The 15,782-nt window shown below is 36.3% G+C and overlaps 1 protein-coding gene across 3 annotated transcripts in view; it reads left to right on the top strand.

The window, feature by feature from the left end:
• The window catches only part of SETD3 (SET domain containing 3, actin N3(tau)-histidine methyltransferase), a 64,505-nt gene extending 50,298 nt beyond the window's left edge, over positions 1–14,207 (top strand). For all 3 annotated transcript variants that reach the window (XM_069858811.1, XM_069858809.1, XM_069858810.1), the window contains 6 exons: positions 1,131–1,245; positions 5,524–5,598; positions 8,278–8,444; positions 9,084–9,172; positions 10,887–11,047; positions 11,669–14,207. In XM_069858811.1, coding sequence (XP_069714912.1) covers positions 1,131–1,245; positions 5,524–5,598; positions 8,278–8,444; positions 9,084–9,172; positions 10,887–11,047; positions 11,669–12,112 — 1,051 coding nt within the window. In that variant the 3' untranslated portion in view covers positions 12,113–14,207. The remainder of the gene's footprint in view (positions 1–1,130; positions 1,246–5,523; positions 5,599–8,277; positions 8,445–9,083; positions 9,173–10,886; positions 11,048–11,668) is intronic.
• The last annotated feature ends 1,575 nt before the right edge of the window (positions 14,208–15,782 follow it).

Raw genomic sequence — 15,782 nt, 5'->3', positions numbered from 1 at the left:
CATATTGTTATTATGTTTCAGTTATGTTATATATTATCTGCAATTTTAACTTGCTTTTTAGAAATGAAGTAGATTTCTGTTTGATGGTGTTTTTCTAAGAAATCTGTAGTCCTGAAAAATTCCGTTTGAAAGACTTATTCTGTATGTTAAATACTTGTTAGTAGTAGAGTCTATAAAAGTCAGAATTATTTTGATATCCTGGTGATATTCTTTCTTTTTTTTGCTCTTAAAAAATCCACAACAAATACACATACTAAAGCCACAACGTAGTAAAACTAAAAGCACCCCCCCCAGAATTTAATATTCATTTTTGTCTGAAATCAAATAAGAATTGTATCTTAGAAAATACTGAAACATTAAGTGTTTCTGAAGATTCTTGTTTGAATAGGTAACTGGCATTTGATTTGCTTAACCTGACTTAGAAGGGTTTTGAATGATGTCTATGTGCTAAACTCTGTTATACTTTCTTCATTCTTTTAACCTTACTATGCGTTTGGGGTATGTTTGGTTTTGATGTTTTTTCCTCTTTATTATTTTAATCAGAAAACTTAGCAATACTGATCTAGGCCAAAAGTTCACAAATTGAAGAGAAGCTTTTACTGAAATACCATATGTGTGTCAGGTGGTGGCACTGGTTCCCAGGGCATGTGGTAAATAAGCTCTTGAGGGGAAAAATACCTCGTGGCTCTTAACAAGATTCTGCTCATAGATGAGAGCTATTGCTTTCAAGCTGTAGCTGTGAAGTACTCTGAAGCCTGCAGGAATAGCTGACCCCAGTTTTGGGATGTGTGGTAAGATGTATGTGTGCAGTAAAGGGCTGGGGAAGCAGAAGGTGACGTGGGAGTGGGTCCTCGTTGAGGTAATGGAAGGTATGAAGGTTCTGTTACAAAGAGCATGGGGAAGGATGGGATTGGAATCCTGATATGGGAACCAAATGCGTATCTTGGAAACCCAGGAGCGGCTGCTTCTCCTGCAAGTGGTATGGCCTTCTACTGTTATGCAGTCAGTGCGATCTTTAAGAAAGCTAAATTTGGAAACTCCTAACCTAAGCGGTTGCTTCGGGTTGGACTACAGCCAATTGCATATTGATGTTTTGAATGTTGACCATCTAATGTTTTTAATTTTCCTAGATGGGCGGTTTCTTCTGTCATGACACGCCAAAACCAAATTCCAACAGAAGATGGTTCCAGAGTAACATTGGCTCTAATACCTTTATGGGACATGTGTAATCATACTAATGGACTGGTAAGGATTTCTTCAGTGTTGCTGAAAGGCTTTAGGGCTTAAGTATTAAGCCTCTCAGCTGCTGTAGAACAGCTTAATAACACTTTTCATTATGCTTCTTAACACAGGTAAGAAGTGTGTTCCCAAGTGACCCTAAAAACCTAATATCTGAAAGAAAGATTTGTCAGTTAAGTCTCTTATGATAGCTTTTTCAGGAAGAACTTTCTTCATCTAGAGAAAACTTTGGATGCGATGACATTCTTGCCTACAGTTATGTCTCATATGTATGTAGCAGTGTACCTTTAAAAGTTTTCAGTTACGTGATACCTTTTTCCAGCTGAATTTGAATATTCTTCTGACATGGAATTTTGGATTTCTGATGGCCTGAAAAGATTCACAATACTGGACAGATCTGTACTGACAATAGGAAAGCAGAGAATGACAGAGGTTGCCTCTTTGTAGCTACCACTAGGGAAGATGGTTAGAAATTTGCAGCTAAGAAATACTGCCTGCTCTCCTAACCATGCCCAAGGAGCCTTGTTACGGAGACAGTAACAATGAGAACAAAGCCTAGTTCAACAAAAACAGTACATCTGTTACTACATCAAAGAAGCAAAATGCAAAAATACTACTTTAGGGCATATTAAACATTTAAAAGGTGACATATATGTGTGTGTATATATATATATGTATATATAAAGTCAGACCTGCTGACGTTTTGGCTTACGTGAGCTAGTTTGGAGGATGAGGTCTTGATTTTATTAACAGACTAGTTAATGTTGAAATGAGGAGATGGAAAGCTGTAAGAGAATGGTTTATCAGTGTTATTTAGCCAGTTTCATGTATGCGTCAAAATTCATACCCTCTATTTGTGTTTCCAGTAGATAATATTTATTGTAAGCAGTGAATATGACCAATACTATTCAAGTAATCTGGTTCTTTTGTGGGAGAGTTGGCATGAGCATTAGGACAGCAGAATGTGTTAGTGTTTTTGGTATAAGAAAAACCTAGTTTAACATGAACAAATTGTAAAGCAAGTTGTTTTTCACTTGAGGTAGCTAAACTAATTCATTGTTACTATGACTGTAACATATGGAGTACAGTAGGCTAGGCTACAAAGTTGCAAGTGTTTGGGGTCTCTTATTTATTTTTTCTTATTAAAAGTTGATTACCTGTTGTTCTGTAACAGTGGTTCTTATGTTTCACTATTTGTTACACAGTCTCATGCCTCTGATTTAGTAATAAAGCTTGTATGAGTCTCCAATATAAAGAAAATGGCTTAAAATTCAGAAATGTATGTTTTTGTAATATAAGTCTTAGCTGCAAGCATCAGTACTTCCAGTACCCTTTTCCTGCTGGGCATCTCTTTCAGATGCTTTTGCAGAGACTTGTCTGTATTCATTAGACAGCGCTTAATGAATGCCTTCAAAGTTGGGATTAGAGGAAAGAGTAAGAGAATTAAGGTTCTGGGAGGGGAGAAATTAAGTAGCCTATATTAAAAGAGCAGCTAGTTATGTTGTTTTAATCATTATTTAAATCGATAAAGTAATTTTTATTTTTATTATGCTCCTTAACATTAGGTTTGATATGGAGCCAGCCTCTGGAGTTAAACCTGCTAGTGCAGTAGTATGTCAGGGTTGGAAGCATGTTTTTTTTATGCTGAAGTATATCCTAAAGGGCAGGGGAGGTGCTGAACTTAAATGTTTTGCATGACTTTACTCCTTTGTTTCATATTTCTACAGAAACTAGTTTAAACAGTTACGTATTTAGGAAGGATAGACAAATGTAATATTGATAATGGGCTAAGAAAAGCTACTAAACCTGTTTTTGTTTTGTGTCATTTCCTTGTACTACTGGAAATGGCGGGGGGGGGGGGAAGCTGCCAAGATAACTGTGAGTTCCTAAGATCACTGTAAGCTGTCTGTATTGTAGTTTATATTATTGTGGAGTGAGATGAGGGTAGATTGTGCTCTAATCATAGTGCATCTCTTTAAAATATGCAAAGGGAATTGTTCTTCATTGCAGGAAAGTAAGAAACAAAAGGTAGCGTTGCATGCGCCCATCTAGCCTATTCCAAACAGTGCTAAAGTACTTCTTGAGCCAATCAGCTACTATACCCACTCTTGCTTTATTCTACAGGGCCCCTTTCCATGAGCTAGTTAATGAAATGCTCTTTGGGCTTTGACTGAAGCTAGGTCCATCCAGCTTTTTCTTGCTTCTGACACGATTAATTAGATCAACCTGCCTCTAAGAACTATATCAAAATGGTTGTCTTCATGCATTTCTCATTGTTATTCTTTAGTGGGATTGTATTTTGACAGTCAGAGGTTGATTACCAGTTCTGCCAGAGCTTTAAATAAGCTACATTTTGCCTGTTGGGCTGGGTCCATCCTTAATCACTGACCAAGCAGACTATTGCATGCTTTATACACAACTTGAAATTCATGTATCAGTCTGCCTCAGAACTAAAACTGAAGAGATGCAATTTGTCAGCTATCATGTGGGAAGAAAAGTAAACACCCTGTTAATTCTCTTACATTACTGCTATTAAAAGAAAGAGGAAATAAGAGTCTAGCGCTCCATTATGCTTTATAGAAAAGTCTCTTAGAAGCACTGCTGTTTGGTGGTTGGTTTTTTTTTGTTTGGTTTTTTTTTTTTTAAGATAAAAATAAAGAATCCCCAAAAATGGGCAGTATTCCAGTGAAGCATGCCTGACAGAATCCTTCTCTTAACACACTGGAGTTTCCTTGAAAGTTTCTGATTCCACAGATTTCAAGAGACTGGAATGGACATTTCACATTCAGAAATATTTTATTGAGTGTACACACTAAGAAAATTTCATGACAAATCAAGAGTTCCGTTTTTTTAATGGAAGTTATGGATTTTCAGAAGATTACTATATTTGAACTTGGAAGATAAGTTTGTCATAGTGAAGGTGAATTCTGTAACACTTGTAACCTGCAATTTGGTCTAAGGGAGAGATCTTAATTAAGAATTGTTCAGTCCAGCATACTGAACATACTGGAGTTGCTGTGTTCCACTACTCCAGTCTGTGTTTTGCAGTAGGCTGTATTGCATGACTCTTGTGTTCTCTTCTGATGTCAATGTACCACAAAAGCGTTAATAGACCTGAAGGGGTAGCATCCACATGTAAAGTGGTTCTGCAAACCTCCTCGGGGCCAGGTTGCCTATGCCTGAGGTTACCATTTTGGATTTGCTGCATTGCAGACAAGTTCCCTGTGCTCACTTTGAAAGGACTGGTTTGGATGACAAATGCATGACTGATGATGCAAATAGTGTAAAACTATTAACATCTAAGCCATCAATGAAGCTTTCAGAATAGTCCATGGAGTTCTGTCTTTGGACAAACTGCATCCAAGATGGGAATTGGGGTATATCAACTTAGAAAACAAGCATGTTTTCATTTATAAAGGCTGAGAGAGAATCTTTGGCAGCTTTTAGTTTTTTCCCTAGGCCCAGAGGATATTTTTCCATAAGTCAGTACTGAATTTGGAATGCTTACCATAAAAGTTGATTCCTGATTGTTCAGCAGCTTATGTTCCATCCTGTGACAGCATCTGCCCCTGCATCTTTGGAAGTGCTATTCAAGAACATGCTGCTTGACACTTTTAAAAAGTATTACATTTTTGGGATAACTTTACTTGTTAGTGTGACCATTTTATGGTTTTGTAACTTTTTTTTTGGAGAAGGACAGGTTTGTTAAGAGAATTTATCCTCTTCCATTGCCTGCTACTATCAAAAAAATCCTTTTAGTATTTTAAGAGTATTACTTAACTTTAGATAAAGGGATTATTTGCAAGTAAATTATAATTCTGTGAAGATTGTATCCCCTAAAGATCCACAGTTATCTAATCCTTTTTCATTGAGAGATCAAAAATGTGCTGGCAGTTGAAGGATAAAGCTCAGCATACAGAGCTGTCACTGCCTTGCTCCCTTGGGCCTCATGGGAGTGACTGAAAACTCTGGAACTTTATAATGAGCTGCTGGCTTGAGCGTGGGACTGCCTGTGGTCTATGGAGGGTAATTTCCTTGGAGCCTTCCATTCTCTTCAGGTGAGTTATTTCTTTCCTTAGATTTCTTTAATGGAGACATTTTTTAAAAAAAGAGATTTCTCAGGAATTGTAAAACAATTACTACTAGCTATGTTATGTTGTGCAGAGAAAGAAACATATGCAGCTGCTACTGTTAACACCTATTTCCAATAGGGCAATGATTTGTCAGTGGTGGTGGAGATAAATATAAAATGCTAAATGCTTTTGTTACTCTTTCCTTGGTTAGATCACTACAGGCTACAATTTAGAAGATGACCGGTGTGAATGTGTAGCACTTCAGGATTTCAAGGCTGGAGAACAGGTATTGTGAACAACTACCTGTATAATTGTTCTTAAGTTTTTTGAACACACACACGCAATTTTAGTAGCAAAGTGGTGTGGATTAAGCCCTACTACATTTGAATCTGAATATGCTGAGATACTTTTGTGTAAAAATACTATCAAACTAAGTGCACATCTTTCAGAAAAAGATATTTTCTGTCACTTAGTAGACCACAACTTTAGGTGAGTTCTGATTCCTCATATTGTAGATAACTAGTTGAAATACTTAATCACTGATAAATGCACAAACACAGACTCAGAGTTTGGTATTCTGGATGCGATTAATAAAAAGCCATATCCACAGGACCAAAGATAAATGTATTTTAGATTTGAGGCATCACTTTGTCTGCAGTAGCAGATTGTAGATTCTTTCTTAAAAATGTTGGTTTTCTTGTTGGTCCTCATTTAACGAGGCTAAATGCAGTATAGTTACCAGTCATTTTACCCATGTACTTCCTGAAAGTGAAGGACCTAAAAATATACCCACTCACTTTCACACAGGCCTGCACACATGTACGCACCCCTTCATCCTGAAACAAAAAGTACCAAGGGGTCAGCCTTGAAAAGATGCATAGAACAGTTTAGAATCTGGTATTTTGTTCCAAACTGCTAAGAAACAATGAGTGTTAAAACTAGTGATGTATTAAAGACAGTGGTTCCAGGAGTGTAGGAAATCTCTGGCAGGAGGGTTCTGGTGCTGTGTCAGCAGCCATCCTAAGCCCTCAGGTGTAGTAGCCCTTTGTTCAACTACTGTTTGTTCAACTGTAGTCAGCATAGCCAAGAAAAGACTGGCTATGAAACATTCTGAAATGTTTTGAAACTCAGTCTCTGAGTTACTACCTATAGTATATTATTTTGCCGGTCTTATACTTAATAATATTTTGATTTTCATTTTTCTTATGGATTGTTACCTTCTTTTTTAACAAAGATGTGTCTGAAAAATTTTTTTAAGTATGTCTTCCCAGAGGTATATTTATCCTCATTGCTATGCTGGGGTTTACAGTGATTGTATGTTTTTTGTGTTGCTCTTTGAATTTGTTATGGTAGTCAAATATTTGCCGTTTTTTCCAATACTGGTATGATGAGTTAAAAGGGGTCCACAGTTTTTCCAGAAGTGATCCAATTTATAATTTTCCACAGCTGGCAGTGGATGTGTCACATAGCTGTTCTGGCTGCTCTCTCCATTTCAATTATAGAGGCTTCCTCTATTTCAATTTTATTTTAGTGGTTTCACTTTGTCTGCTATTTATCAGAATTTTTTTAAAATTTCTGTGAAAACTTTAACTGTTATCAACATCATTAAACCAGTTTAATTATAGAATGCTCCAGTCTTTTAATATGCTGTGCAGATGTTATTTCTTACAGTTTCAGCAGGAAGAGTATATGCTCCTTGCTTTTACTACTAAAATATGTGAGGCAGCAGAAGTCCACAGAATCTATCAAACACTGGCCTTGAATAAAGCAACTTGCTTGTTCTGCTTAATTGGCTTTTTTTTTGGTAAAACAGTCTTAGAGTGTTTTACAAAGAGCAGACTGTATAATCTACACATCATATGTGACTTTTAGTTCAATACTAAAATACGAGATGTATCTCTGTAGTTCTAAAACCTGAGAGGGTTAGTGATTCTTTCCTTAACCATTGCCTTAACATAACTAGGCAGGTCTCTTGTTACAGTATAATGTTTACTATAATTTAATATGACACTTAAACATTTAGTGCTTAGGATAAATAGTTCTAATCTAAAATTGAAAACAAAGAAAGTAAATAGCATTGTTAGTGTTGTTGAGCTCTTAAGAGAACACTGTGCTTTTCTCTGTCAGCTAGACAGGAGTGGCACTGTACAGGTATCCAGAGCATTGCTGTATCCTAGGGTTAAGGAGGGAGCTCTATAACTGTTGAAACTTTTATTTCCTGATTGACAATTCCGTTACCAAACAAATGGGAAAATATGCTCTTGGTGCAGGAGAAGACAGTTGCTACTCTGACCTCTTGTCCCATGTACTTCATGCAGCCTAGCCCCAAGTTGAACAGTTCTTGGAACTCCTTGTTTTAATGTGGATTTAAGTAGCCTCTTCACTTTAGATAAAGAGTTCAGAGTAGAACACAAAATTGAATCCTGGCTGAACACTGGTCTCTGTATGATATACTTTGGTATATCCCTGCCTTAAGGTAACATTAAAACAAAAGCAAAGTCGATCCATCAGCAGCATAGGCTACTGTTTTTCGTGGATGTCTGGGGGAGGGGGGTGGAAATGACCCCAGAAACACCATTTCTTTTAATAAGTCTTCCTTGTCTCAAATTTTTTAGCCTTTAAAAGGCATAGGATCTTTGAAACCTTATTGCTATATACCGGTGTCTTATGATGGTGTAAGAAAACAAAGCATTTTTATTTTAAAGTATAGAATAAGAATCTATACTCTTCTTTCAAAGTCTCTCATGTACATGGATATGTTATCTACTTCTGTAGTGTATTGCTACACTCTGTACAGCATTTGAATTGATACCAGAAAACAAAGCGTGTCTCTCTCTATATAACTATATATACCTTGTACTCAGAATAGTAACTCTTTCAAGAAATAACTTTCAAATTATGTCAGTTTTGTGTGCTGATGTTAAGCTTTTTTCCTGTCCCTTCACTTCTCTTTTCATCCTTCTAGATTTACATTTTTTATGGCACTCGGTCAAACGCTGAATTTGTGATCCACAGTGGTTTCTTCTTTGATAATAATTCACATGACAGAGTGAAAATAAAGCTTGGCGTGAGTAAAAGTGACAGGCTGTATGCTATGAAGGCAGAGGTCTTAGCTCGTGCTGGTATCCCAACGTAAGTAAAACACAATGCCATGGGTTTTTAAAAATATTTCCGAAGTATATGATGTCCAGTAGAGCATATAGAAAGCTGTTCTATGATAGTTTTTTTAGGTGTAGTATTTCTCCTGTTTGTATAGCAAATTAAAGTTATTGTAATAATTTTTGCACAAGTTCTCTGAGCTATATTTTCATCTAAATTGGACCATATATAAGGAAAAAGCCTTTGCTTTAATAACCATTTGAACAAAACCAGCAAGGATTAATTTAAAGCAATCTGTGGTTTTTCTTTGTTTCCTATCCCTTGCAGACATACTACAATGTTCAGTATGTGAACCACAGCATTTTCCTTTAGTCTTTTCAGTCCAGAGGGTACAGTTAGAAGCAGCAGACGTGAAACATTGCATTGTCATGAATTTATTATGAAAGCCATATAAAAATAATTGTAAGTGTAAAATTGTAGAGATAATTGTTCTTTTCAGATACAGGCTAGGGAAGCTTTTCTTCAATTTGAAGTATTATTAACTAATTTTTTAAAAGTTACTTCTGTAACAGTGCATTTGTTGTATTCTTTAAGGTCTTTAATGTTGAAATAAGTTCAAAGGCAAGACAATAAAACGTGCATTTACTGTTGCTGTTTGCTTCTTTCATTTAGTAGTTCTAGTGTTTTTGCCTTGCACTCCACGGAGCCTCCAATTTCTGCCCAGCTTTTGGCTTTCCTTCGAGTGTTTTGTATGACTGAAGGTAAGAAGTTTTATAAATACTGCCTAATTTGTTTGGTTTAAGGGCTTTTTTGTTGTTTGTTTTTTATTTGTTTTTTTTAATGCAGTAATGTCATAGATATTTATATAAAATATTAAATGAGGAGATCGTAAAATTTGAGGACTTGAGGTTAAAAAGGGCTAAGCTGGTGAGAAACCCAGTGTTTGGCCATGTTGTCTGAGGGAGTGTTTTCAGTAACAGCCCTTTTTGGAACTCCTAGTGTATAATTTTATTTTTTTTCATTCCCTCAGGCTCTTGTGAATGAGTGATTTTTGGAGTTTGATCTTTAATTCTTTGGTTTAAAAATGGTTCAGAGAACAAGATCATGTGAGACTTAAGGGCTGACATGCTTAAAATCATAGCATATTAGCCATGACTGCTAGAATCTTTTAACTGTGGAATTAGAATATTTTGTACTGTAGGAGAAATATGGAAGAGACATTTCAAAGTTGAGTATTTTCAATATTTTGGTAATTCATAATCTAAAATCAACTTAATTTGCAAACTGCCTTTGTAGTGTTTCTCTTGTGTTAGGGGTGTTTATGGGGAAAATATATGTAAAACCCAATAGATATGCACCTAATTTGTGCATGTGAAACTTCTGATTAAATGTTTGTAACAGCTGCTTGCTGGTTAGATGCAATTTTGGAGGTTGTAGATGTGACAGTTTTTCCTGACAGTGAGAGAGTTCTCCCTTGCAGTTAGGAACGCTGTGCAGATGATGTGGTTTTTCATACCAGTAGCGATGCTGAAGTTAAGTTTTTGCATGTGCTCCATTTGCTTTCTTTAATAAAAACAACCCACTTTATTTAGTGTCATACCTTCTCTCCATCCTGTCATCTGTCTTTTAGAGCTTACTAAGAAATTTGAATAGAATAGTTCAGTTGGAAGGGAATAGTTCATCTTGTCCAACTGCCTAACTGCTTCAGGGAAATAAATTCAAGTAAAGAAAACTTTGGGATGCTGATGAGGGGGTGAATTTTGGCTCGGAGAAGAAGATGTGTCTAGTAAACATTTTAATTGCATTACTCTGATATATGATTGTGCTCCAATTATTCATACATCTTAAATGTTCTATGAGAGAACTGTTTATTGAGAAACTACATGCAAGAAATTTGTGAAGTCTGTGATAGCTGCTTTGCAGGAGTGAAATTTGGTAACTAAAAGATTAATGGAATTTGTGTAATGTCAAGGAGCTGACTAAAACGTTTTCTACTCTGTATGAGGTTTGTTTGATGGATGCCTCTTCTCACCAAATGTAGGGAGTTTCTGCTGCTAAAAACGATTAGGAAAAATAATCTGTTTCTATTTGCACACTCTGGCCTGTTCCTGTCATTATCAAAAAGTTCACTGAACTCTCTAAAGAATTACTCCCTTTGGTTTATTAAGTATTATACAAAACATTCCATCTCGCTGTCAGACTTACGCTGCGTGTGAGAGGCTCTTTATTTCTCTTTATTAGTAGAGTCTCTTTATTTCAGAGTGGAGCACTTATTGCTAACCTCTAGACTTCCAGATGCCTCTTTGAGGAGAATCCTAGAAATAACCAGCACATCTGATAATTCTTATTTGAGGAGAAGTTTTTTTGTTAGCTGCTCAAAGCTATAGTATTGAAAATAAGTCTTTGTGCAGTTTGTCAACTGACAAAGTGAATGATGAGATTGTTTCTAACAGATTGGTTTTATACTTATTGCAGAAGAGCTGAAGGAACATTTGATAGGCGAGCATGCCATTGAAAAAATCTTCACTCTGGGCAACTCTGAATTTCCCGTTAGCTGGGACAATGAAGTTAAACTTTGGACATTCCTAGAAGCCAGAGCATCCCTTCTTTTGAAAACTTATAAAACAACTGTGGAGGTAAAATTATCATTCCATGTAATTTAAATGTCTGAAATATTTTATATTACAATTGTAGAAAAAGATATCCTGTCCCCCATCTTGTCTTTACAAACTTCATTCTACATGTTACTACATAATTCATTCAGTACTTTTTAAAGTGTAGAAAAAGATTTGCATTATCTAAGGAAAATCAAATAAGATTACAAAAAAGAAAATTTTGTTAATGTAATTTTGTTAGCGTCTTTTTTCTTTGATTCTCCAAATAGAGGCTACCTGCTTTTTCTCTGCAAGTGAAATAGGGAATGAGTTTCAGCTTGTTGTCTATTAGTTACATTCTTCAGACTGCAAAGAAATGTGCTGCAACTGCGAGTGTATAAATGAACCCATGTGTCTCATGTATTTGTGAAGTCTCTTGACTTCGCTTGTTGTGCAGGCTGATCTATGTGGGGAAACATTTGGTTTCTTTCAGAATTCTTGACAGACTTCACTGGGACTCCATGCAGATCCCCTCATTCATATATGCCCATTTTGGTCAGCCTGAAGAACTTATAGTGTCACTTATTGTTAACATATAGAGAAAAACGTTGAGGGATTTTATGTTGCTTGTTATTAACAAGCTTGCTTTTTCTTTCCGAACAGGATGATAAGTCCTTCTTGGAGACCCATGACCTTACTTCACATGCAATCATGGCTATCAAATTGCGCTTAGGTGAAAAAGAGATCTTGGAGAAAGCAGTAAAGAGTGCAGCTGCTAGCAGAGAGTATTATACCAAACAAATGGCAGATGGAGCTACACTTCCTAAGTATGAAGACAGCAATATTTCCTTGCTGGAGAACAGTGTGGCAGACTCTAGACTCCCTATTGTCTTGAGAAACCTAGAAGATGTGGAAGAGCAAAGGGACTTAAAGATTGATGAAGCTATTGATGCTGAAGTTGCAGAGAATGGGTTTGTAAATGGTGAAAACTCTCTATTTAATGGGATCAAATCAGAAAGTGAAAATCTAAATAAAGAGAAAAGCAACAGAAAGACTGAAGATGCCAAAGAATCTTCTTCAGAAAGTACTGATGAGGTTAAAGAATAGTCCTGAAGTTTTACTTTCTTGTGAAATTAAATTAGCTGAAGTTTATGAACAGTGCATTTATGTTGTGTGTTTCTTTGTTAACATTTCTCTTTCTGCAGAGAAAAAATGTTTTTGCTGCTTTATATAAAAATGAATTTTTAAGTTATTTAAAAGATTTAGCATCCCTTTTCAATTAAGATTGCCATCTTGCTTTCAGGCAAAAACTAGGGAAAGAGGTGCCTTTGGAAGATTTTGCAGCCCTTTGTTGAACCAAATGTATTTTCTTCCTGGGGAAGAATTAAGCTCTTCTATCTGCTGTGCTTTTGTTGTTCTGTCACTCTGACTACCGAAATTAAAAGCTTGCTCTGCCTCCTGCCAAGAAAAGCAGAAGGCAGGACTGAATCGGTATTCAGCATGAAGGTGGGAGAGCAGTACAGCAGAAAACTGGATAAAGAGGATCAGAAACTTGGGAGACTGGAGGGAAAACCTGTTTAAAATCAGGTATGCCAGTCCAGAAAAAGGTAAGGTGGCAACCTTATGATTTGTAGTTTTAAATGATGAAAATCCAAATTATATACACTTAAAGTGATCTCGAAAGATTTCAGTTTACTTTATCTTTTGTTTGCTCTATGAAAATATCTCACCTTTCTTCTTCAGTCAGAGCTAGGCTGCTACAATATAACATTCACCAACTTTTAAAGGCTGATGACTTTTTACTTCCAGGCAGTACCTTTTATTTACAAGGTTGGCAGTGCTACTGGAGAGCTTGAAAGCAGATAGGCCAAGCCACAGCTTTAAACTGTGTTGTTCAAAGTGAGTTCACTTCCCACCTTCTTCAGGTTTCCACAAGTAGCTAGAGGTTTTCAAATCTACACTTTTGACTAAACAATTATTAAAAGGAAAATATGATAAATATCCCTGTCTGCTACTCCTTCATTTTTGTGTTGTTGGATGTACCATTGAATGTGACATGGTTGCCTGATCTTAATCAATCTTCATCGTTTGGTTAAGATATTCATTAACACTGTTTTCTTGAAGGAAATGGCAAGCATGCTAATATATTTTTGACCCAAGTCCAGACCACAGCCAAGTCTGCAGTATGCTTTGCCATTTAGATTGTGTTTCCCACTGACGGACATTTCTTGGGATACCTCCACAACTTAATCAGGTCTACTGTCTCCAGCAGTTTGTCACCCTCATACTATGTTTTAACCTTAAGGTGGAAACAATACAATCCTAGTACAGTGCAATATCAGAATGAGGATTGTTCCAAGGCTTGATATTGGAATTACCTGGGTGTTGGGAAGAGAGGAGGGTGAATTTTTATTTTGTGGGTGAATGAAGAGAAGGAGCAAGTGATTTACTTCTGTTCTCAATATTAAGGACTTTATCTTTTACCTTTGTATCCTTAAGTTCAATATAATGGATAGAATGGACAAGCTTGGACAATTGTTTAACGCTCAATCAATGTTGCAACCTGCTCATCTGAGATCAGTTGCAGTAAAATGTCTTTTGGCATATTCATAGTTTTATTAGATTTTGCTTCTTTTGTACTGCAACTTGGAAAATGTGTTTTTGCATAAATCTTTGGTGCAATACACATGATAAGTAGTGACTTTCTTTCAGGCTGTCATAGCAGTTTTGGTGTGCAGCTAGTATCAGTGTGGGGAAAATAGGAAAAAATAGTTTTTTAAAAAATACTTCACTAAGAATGGCACGTTGCCATTGCACCTTGGATATTGCTTCACCACTAACAAGATGCTGGACCAGTATTTTTGTAACTATATGCTGCCTTTGGTAGAATGTTATGAATTGTTGTCTTGACAGTTCAAATGTCATACAAAAGTCATTACATTTCGGTTCTTATTAGGACCAATATTCCATTTCTGTTTCTGCCAGTTACATACACAGCATTGTACTAAATATAATGATGCAGTCCTGAAACTAGCCTTCCCTGAAAATTATAAGTGTAATTAAGAATTTAAATGCTTTGATTCAATCTGACACACTGTATTTTGTTCCGATATTTGCTGATATCTATGGCTTAACAAAGCCTGTGGTCACCACAGGACAGAATGTGTGGGTTTTCTTGAATAAAATATAGTTCTACAATGTCTTCCTTAGTTGAGTGTATTATACAAACAAAACCTCTACCTGCTACTGACACCTGCATCTTTTGGGGTCTGTGGGGAGAAGAGTTACTGTCCAGGTGTACAGATTAGGATTAAAGGAGATATAGCTTGCAAAATAAAAAAAAAATAAGAGGGATACTAGTAAACAGAAAAGGAAAAGGGTCCGTTAAGTACACGGTCAAATTCTTACCCTTCATATGCTAGTGTTAGAAAAATGTTGCACACACAATAAAAATTGTGAGTAATCTAATTTTGTAATTTGCATTTTTCTTCTGTGCGTGTAGTGGTTTCTCAGAAGCACTAACCTAAAACTTAAGCTTTTGAAAACTGAGGTGGAAACAAAAAAATTTGGCACTGATGAGCCCTTATTACCATCTGTCATGAAAACAGACCTTTCAAAGCATTTTAAAGTTAACTTTCTTCATAATGTTTGGTTAAGAGGCTGTTCGCACTAATCCCAGGCTAAATGCCAAATCTTGCTTCTGTTTAGCTAGCTATCTGAAGCATTCCTGTAAGAAAGACATACTTGGATTTCTCGGACTGCTCTCCAAAAACAAAATGAGGGGCAAAAAAACGCCTTTTGAATTTTACATGAACCTACCTACTGATGGATTGTTTCCCTAACAACCTGCAGCTGCTTTGACTCTAAGCTGCACAAGTGTGTCTGTGTAGCCCTGTTGATAAAAGTCAAATATACAAAATTGAGCAACAACCTACACTCTGAAAAAATGCCTGTAAAGTATATAAATGTAGCCTAAGTGCTGTCACGCGTATGTGCAAGCTGAGAGCCTTGTGGCTCTAGAAGTGAGATGTTTTTAGCATCTTGGCTAAAATAAGTTGGGTATTAGCATCTTGGCTAAAATAAGTATTCCTTCCTTTGGACAGTGTTGAGAGGCTGTATGTACAGAAAATCTATGCAACTCCCCAGTAGCTGTGTTGTGGAGGTAGATTTGCCTTTAGAGAGGAATGGTCATCATGGAAAACACACTGGAAGATTTAGATTACACAAACTTTTCTTCTCTATTTCATGTTAGGAAATGGTATTTAATATCTGCTGCTGCCACTTCTGTTGCCCTTTTTCTTTTTATAGAAAGCCACATGAAGTAATGGTGAAGCGTAATTTGAAGTGTTTCAGTGTGACACACCAAAAATGTTCCCCAAATCCACTGCCCTTTTCTGATTTTGTGAACTGGAAGTCGATCCTTTCTATTTCTTGTATTCTGTGCCAAAGAGGATTGTTGAGACAAAACATTGCTCTACCAAATATATCTAATGAAGCATCCTTTTTATCTAGGAGATTTTTCACTGATTCTTGTTGAAGTCAGATATGAGCACACGATTTTCACATAATTACCATCTATATTTAATAGTTTCTACCACGCTTCCTTCGTCAAGTGTGTTGCTTACTGTACCAAGTACTGCATGTAAGTTGGTGACTCACAGTTAGAAGAGCTTCTTTAGCATTTCTCAATTTCTACATCTATTTCCTTACGAATGCCACAAGTTTGGAAACCATGCGGAGGATTTCTCAGTTAAAATAAAAATAAAATAAATCTTAA

Source organism: Phaenicophaeus curvirostris, chromosome 5 (genome assembly GCF_032191515.1).
Source record: "Phaenicophaeus curvirostris isolate KB17595 chromosome 5, BPBGC_Pcur_1.0, whole genome shotgun sequence".
Lineage (NCBI taxonomy): Eukaryota > Metazoa > Chordata > Aves > Cuculiformes > Cuculidae > Phaenicophaeus > Phaenicophaeus curvirostris.
The sequence above is the reverse complement of the archived record's forward strand: the minus strand, read 5'-3'. Positions and strand labels throughout refer to the sequence as shown.